This window comes from Antrostomus carolinensis, unplaced genomic scaffold (assembly GCF_000700745.2).
Source record: "Antrostomus carolinensis isolate BGI_N321 unplaced genomic scaffold, ASM70074v2 scaffold41778, whole genome shotgun sequence".
In the NCBI taxonomy this organism is placed as follows: domain Eukaryota; kingdom Metazoa; phylum Chordata; class Aves; order Caprimulgiformes; family Caprimulgidae; genus Antrostomus; species Antrostomus carolinensis.
Window position 1 is genome coordinate 5,322 of NW_010335950.1, and position 7,001 is coordinate 12,322.

At 40.4% G+C, this 7,001-nt stretch overlaps 1 protein-coding gene across 6 annotated transcripts in view; it reads right to left on the reverse strand.

Annotated features, from left to right (window-relative positions):
• Nucleotides 1–581: 581 nt before the first annotated feature.
• Nucleotides 582–7,001, reverse strand: part of CAPRIN2 (caprin family member 2) — a 34,349-nt gene continuing 27,929 nt past the window's right edge. For 4 of the 6 annotated variants that reach the window (XM_029086666.1, XM_029086665.1, XM_029086664.1 and 1 more), the window contains 5 exons: nucleotides 6,893–7,001; nucleotides 4,984–5,166; nucleotides 2,789–2,889; nucleotides 2,008–2,074; nucleotides 582–1,501 (listed from right to left, as the gene is read on the reverse strand). The exon at nucleotides 6,893–7,001 is cut by the window's right edge and continues 63 nt beyond it. In XM_029086666.1, the coding sequence (XP_028942499.1) occupies nucleotides 933–1,501; nucleotides 2,008–2,074; nucleotides 2,789–2,889; nucleotides 4,984–5,166; nucleotides 6,893–7,001 (1,029 nt within the window). In that variant the 3' untranslated portion in view covers nucleotides 582–932. Of the gene's footprint in view, nucleotides 1,502–2,007; nucleotides 2,075–2,788; nucleotides 2,890–4,983; nucleotides 5,170–6,892 lie in introns of all 6 variants that reach the window. The other 2 variants (XM_029086663.1, XM_029086662.1) reach the window with 1 other exon arrangement.

Here is a 7,001-nt window from a genome sequence, read left to right on the forward strand (position 1 = left end):
ATTACACATCCCAAGTTCCTCAGCAGCTTTCTGAGAGGAGGAGATAACCTGCATTACAATCCAAGTCTCACAGAGGAGGGGAAGCCAAACACCTTTGTGCTTCACAAGGGTCAATTTTAACTTTAAAATACACTGCAGCTGAGTAACAGGGGTGAGCCAACCCTTCAGCAACCTGCTGTGAGGCTTAAGAATTTCAACTACATCACTGTTAAAGGACAGGGGATGTGACAAAGCCAGGTTTTGACAGAATATGCATTTAAAATAAGTAGTCCTTATCAAGTATGTAGCAGTTCACTTTTAATTTCTTGACCTTTCCATTAAAAAGGAAGCAGCTGTGTAACTAAATCTTGAATTCATACTGATCAAGGGAACAACTTTTTAGAATGGCATCAAGCAAGAACAAAATAAACAAGTAATCCCATTTAAACTCTCCAGTTTACCCCAAATTATTGAAACTGGAAGACCACTTCTATGTAATAGCATGGGTGTACACCCCACATCACAAATAATGGATGTATTTTAAATGGCATCAGGAATTTTATGATATATTGTAAAAATAAAGACCACTGGCAAGATTAATACTAAAATGCATATTAACTTGTTTTATTGAGGCACAACAAGGCATTGTGAATAGCCCATACTTGAGGCAATCAATAGTGTAGTAAGCTGGACATTAATACAGTTTAGGGTAAGTGCAAACAATAGACATTCACAGCTTTACTAGCAAGGCTACATCACAACTGATAAAGTGCCAAATTAGTGCTGATTCAGTACCCCAACTCCATGATTTCACCTTGCACAACAGGACCATCATTTCCCCCCCATAATGGAACCATGTATCTTCTATAAAGTCAGTAGTAAGTGCAAAGCTATTCCCACCCCCCTCCACCAAGGTGTTTGGAGCAGCTCTTTTGTAAACATCACACTGGATTTTAGTCCTGATAAAGGAGGTATCCTGAAAAGGTGGAGTATTTCCAGCTACTTCCATAGATGGCTCCCCGATGCAGACGCAACCAGATCTGATCTCCCTGGAAGAGCTGCAGGACTGCATGATTACTAGCTGTTTCATGATCAGGAGCCCCATCGTTTGCATATGCTGACACTAGGACCTCTTCGTTTTTCATGAGATTCACGTACAGGGGAACATTGACAGCCAGTTTCAGCATGTGGAAGATGAAGACGTATGTACCATTCACTGGACAGTTGAACCTACCAAGCTGGATATCAAAAGTTTCTCCAAGGTTGTTCAGCAACAGATCAAACACAATCGGTTGGTCTAGAGTTCCAGGGGCCAAGTTAGATGTTCGAGCAGCAGAGAAGGCAACTCTCATCTGCTGCGGGAGGGGGTAGACATGCACTGGTAGGATGGTGGCAGCTTGGCTCGTCACTGGCATATCAACAGGGGTGATGCTGCGGGAGTCTCCCTGACCAGAGTCCCCACTGTTAAAGGTTTCATTGTCTCGTTCTGGACTGCTCACCTGAGAGGAATCACTCCACCCTGCTGTTAAAGATCATTAACAATGAGAAATAAGTATGGTAACAGAAGGATACCCTTAAACCTGTAGTCATAATGTTAAGCAGCAAGCTGTATTCCCAAACTATTTTTCATAGGAAAAAAGTTATCTTACAAAGTTTCTGGGATCTGACAGCTTACCCAGAATCAGGGGAGACCACACATTTCAGAGGAGAACCCAAATCCAACATTGGAACCACCCTGTGTGAGTTTTCCCAGTCAGTTTATTTGTGAAGAATGGTCAGTAAGGTACCTTTGTGTCACAACTTTGACATGTGAAGACACCAAATTAAGAATAAAATTAAATCTGCTGCTATGCAGTACTGTTTAAGAACTGTACCTCAGCTTTTAATGAGGTTGGCTAATTTATACCAAGCTTGCTCTGTTTGATCTGTGATAGTACAGGTTTTTCTCACTATTCACAATAATACTCCACTTTATCTGCTACAGCCAAGCACATATATGTGCCACTAGGAACCTGATGGTAGCCTTACCTCTTGAATTTGCTCGAGGACCACTAGTTATCCCACCTCGCTTATAGCACTGCTGGTAATTAACATCCTAAAAGAGGACAGAGGTATTAGGAAGATGGCTATAAGCAAATCTGAACACAAGTGGGGCTACAAATACACCCTTTTTTCATTTGCACAATTAATTCAAGCTCTAACATAAACAATAATGGAGATCAGAATTAAAATGCAGATAAACAGTCTTATTTATGGAAAACTTACAATAGCTTGTGTGAAATTAAAGAGCTATTTTGATGCCAGTTCTAGCAAGTCAGCTTAACTGTACACTCAGTTCAGTTCACTGAGCAGTATGTTAAATCTCAGGTCTGTTAGAAGTCCAGGAGTCTGTACAGAAAAATATATTTCATCTCAAAGCTGAAGAGTCTCATGCCCCCAGGAATATTTGCTTTCTTACACAAAACTTTTGTATTTTTTTTTGCCTAACTACATTCTCAGTCAGTCCATTAGCAGTTCATTATTTTATACTACAGGGGCACCAAGTACCAACATTAAAATCCACAGTAAAATACTCATTATATCACATTTAATTTGCCATCTGTTTGCATTTCAGAGATTCCCTTCAGACTAAAATCAACCTGTCATACAGAGATGTTACCTGTCTGAACCCAAAAAAAGAGTTTTGTGTCAGAAATAGAACTAACCTCTAGCTTGTAAGGAATAGCTCACCTGTTAAGATAATGAAAAGCTACAATATTAGAAGACTTAACTCCTGCACAGTGCTACTGGAACCAAAGCCCGGACTTACCCTCTGGGAATATGGCATTCCAGCATAATCTCTGCCAGGGAACTGCAGCTGGCCATAGCTGCCATTAGTTATTGAAGGTGAACCTCTGTAAGCATCAAAACCTGTTAAAATCAAGTTGATTATCCAATATCATTAACTGGTTGGTTTCAGTACAAATCCAGAATACAACTAGAGCTCCCTTTTGGCAATTCTGTGTATTAAGTTATGCAATTACACATCTATTCCTTAATTCAGCATCTGGAGCAGAGCCTCACTACTCCTATAGAGAATGCATTTCATCAGCTACTCGGAACTACCCACTGTGGATATATCAAAATTAAATGGTTAAAAGTATTTCAAAATTAAACGTTTAAAAGTATTAGCATCAGACCTTAACAATTGCCCTTTTGATGAGAATGGAAATTCATAGAATAGCTGAAAAACTTCATAGATCCAGAGACAGGATTTCACATAGAATTAAGACATTTTCTTTGGCTACTACAGATGCTTGGCTATCACTGTTATACATTTAGGTGCTAATATAACATTCAGCTTCTTCAGCTATTAGACTAACTAGCAAAAAGGAGCTGCAAGCAATTTAGTACCAGATAACCAAACCCTTATCTGCTGTTAAATTATAACTATATCACTCATTGTCTGTTACATGTTTCTACAAACTATTGAGCGGTCTCAGCCCAGTAACTGAAACAATGATCACAAACTAAGTGCTCTTCCACTTCAGAGTGGAACAGGCCACAGCTACCAACACCCTTCAGTCAGTGTCTGCTTCAAGTCAGCTGAAGCTTTCTATAATACCTCAGCTAGCAGCAGGACAGCAACTGATTTTGATTGATAGGATGAAAAAATGTTTTAAAACCAAGACTATCCATTTGTTCATGCCTTTTCAATAAGGTCTCTTTCTAAAATTCTGTGTGCTTGCAATTACATAAACCAAGTTGAGGCTAAAAGAGTGATCACTCCTATTAACACAGCTGCAGTCTTCTACTGCTTGTATGAGAAGAAAAAAACATGCCTAATGGGGTGTTTCCTGCTTCTGTTCCAAATTGTAACCAAAAATTAATTGCCAAACCTAGGAATTATGAATTGTTAGAGTCTTGCCTTGGTAGTATTAGGTTGTGCTGTGATGACTCAATGGCTGTAGTTTATTTACTGTGTGCATGATGTGAAAGAAAAACCAGAACATGAGTAGCTTGTTCCACCACATATGACTTACTATAAAACTTAAGTCTCCGAATACAAACAGAACAATAGCTTTTGTCTAAGTTTTCATATTTGATTATGCATGTCTTAACTAAAGAAATAAATTTAATTTCTAGATAATAATCTACACTACAGGCAAGTATTTTTCTGGGACAAACTTTTTATCAGGGCCTATTGTGATAGATAAGGGGTAATGGTTTTAAACTGAAAAGAGGGGAGATTTAGACTAGATATGAGAAATTATTTTACAATGAGGGTGGTGAGACACCGGCACAGGTTGCCCAGAGAGCAGCCCCATCCCTGGAAACATTCAAGGTCAGGTTGGACGGGGCTGTGAACAACCTGATCTGGTTGAAGATGTCCCTGCTCATGGCAGGGAGGCTGCACTAGATGGCCTTTAAAGGTCTCTTCCAACCCAAACCATTCTGTGATTTGCAGAGACCAAACAATCCTCCACTCTTCAGTTTTTTATTAATCTAGAAAGGTTCTCCACTCTGGGAACCCTTCACCCATCCTGGTTTCTGCTGGTGATATTAAAGCCAGCAGTGCTAAGCAAAGAGTATCTTGTGGGCAAATTCTGCAAGTGACATCTGGAAAGAAAATACCTGCCCAGAAAGTTAGCAAAACAGATGCCAAGAGAAAGAACAAAGCAGGTAGAAAGTTCAGAATGGTACATGAAATAGCAAGCAGAAAAGTCTATGCAATTAAGTAATCTGGTAACCTATTAGTGAAAGTTTCTACTTTCATAATTCAAAAGGCTATGAAACTGCTCTGCTAGTTCACTCAACACCCAGAGCACAGGGACTACAAATAAAAGTCAGAATCAGCTTGCTTAAATCCTGCAACAGAAGACCCCATTCTCTGCACATTGCTCTGAAAGTCTTGGCTTAACGAGTTTCACTTGTAGAACCTAAATTTAATACCACATTGTGTTACATCTTGTCCTAGTGCTACTACATGAGATATTTTTAAGGTGGTAGTAAATACAGACATACCTTTATACCCACCAGGAGAACGATATGAATTAGCCAGTGACCTTCCACCTCTAGCAGATCCTCTGACAGACCCACGGCTGTTCAGGTAAGGCTGAGGGGGTCTGGGAATAACGTTAGTCTGTGCTGGGTAAAAGGCAAGGCTACCATTGCTAACAGGAACAGCTCCATCAGGTTGATAATTCACTGCTTAAAACAGAAGGTAGAGATGAATTCAAAATTTTGAGAACTGTAATAAGTTACCACACTTGGAAGTAAGGGAAGCAGTTCAGAAACTGAGTAAGATGCTCTGAATATCCTGTTCAGTGTTCTTCATGACTCCAAATGAGCAGGGATCACCCCCTTTGTTCTGCAGAGTGCAGTGCCTGTTACAGTACACTGCAGACAGCCCAGTGTAAGCCTCCAGTGCATGCGGCAGGATTCAGCTGGCACAGGTCAGAGCAAGCTTGCTGGCAGCATCAAGAATGTAACTAAGCTAGAATAAAATCAGGTAACAGCTGATTAAGAATTTTCACTTAGAATCCACACTGCTCTACTAGCAAGACCTGTTGTGGAAGATGAAATCATGGAGTGGTCTCTGATAAACTATATCACCTCAGTGCTGATATCCTTCAAAATGATGAGACAAACTCAGTCTTGAGAAGGGACCTTATCAGTGTCTATAAATATCTAGAGGGCAGGTGACAAGAGGTTGGGGCCAGACTCTTTTCAGTGGTGCCCAGTGACAGGACAAGGGGCAGTGGGCACAAAATGGAACACCAGGAGTTCCAGACAAACTGAAGCAAAAACCTCTTTCCTGTGAGGGTGCCAGAGCCCTGGGACAGGCTGCCCAGAGAGGGTGTGGAGTCTCCATCTCTGGAGATGTTCAAACCCACCTGGACACTTTCCTGTGCAACCTGGGGTAGGGAACCTGCTTTGGCAGGGGGGTTGGACTGGATGATCTCCTGAGGTCCCTTCCAACCCCACCATTCTGGGATTCTGTGATTATATTTTCTTTTGATCCTACAGGGAAAACTTCCCAGTGACAACACCTCCACTTTATCCTCCTTTTGTTTTTGGAGAATACCTTTGAGCACAAATTATTGTTATCTAGATAGCAATAAGACAACTGTGGAAAGCTAGATATCTGGGTTCAGTCTCTTCAGACATTCCTACCACATGTTATTAGGCAGTTCAACCCCAAGCAACAGGTATTCAAGGATGTTTTTCACTCACAGGGTGGTTGACTGGTTAGCTTTAACTCTAGATCTCTCAACTGTGAATGTATTTCCACAGGACCATGCTTTACATCAATCCAAAAAGCTTAAAATTGATCCAGAGTGACAGTCTAAACATCTTTCTGAAGTCTGTGCAGAGCCACTGCACAAGATTAATCAAAAAACCATGATGTTCCATCAAAAAGACTGTACAGAAGGCTGATCACCTGCAGTCTCAGTGATGAGAAAGAACATTCAAGCTAAACACGCTTTCCTGACTGCTATACTTAACATTGTTTTTTTGAGCTCTTCATGTGTCTCACTGACTTCACACAGTATCAGTCTATTTCTACTATAAGTTCTATGAAAAGTTCTCTGGCAGAAAAAAACACCAGTAATTTTAAGTGACCTTGAGTAAGTGGGAAATTATCTTTATCAGGCCTGTAGGTGACACTGTCCATACAGCTACTATAGAAACTAGTGTGAAGCAGCCTTTCATCCCGCTAGCAGTTTTGAAATTAAGTTTACATACCATCAACTAGATTAGATTTGATCTAACCCTAATTTTAACAGGTGCTGCATAACAGTGGTTCAGAATTTTGCTGAGTTAGAAGAACCTGGATATTCTCACAGCACATGTTAATGAATCAACATACTACCATAACCTGAAGAATTTTAAAGACTACTTGAAAGACAGAGACAAGTACAATTCTCACCTGAAGAGAGAGATTCTTGGGAAAGAGAGGTCTGTTCTGCAACATGAGAAGACTGCAACTGGCATTGAGGAGGAGTTTGTGTACTTGCTGTAGAGAAACTCTGGTTGTA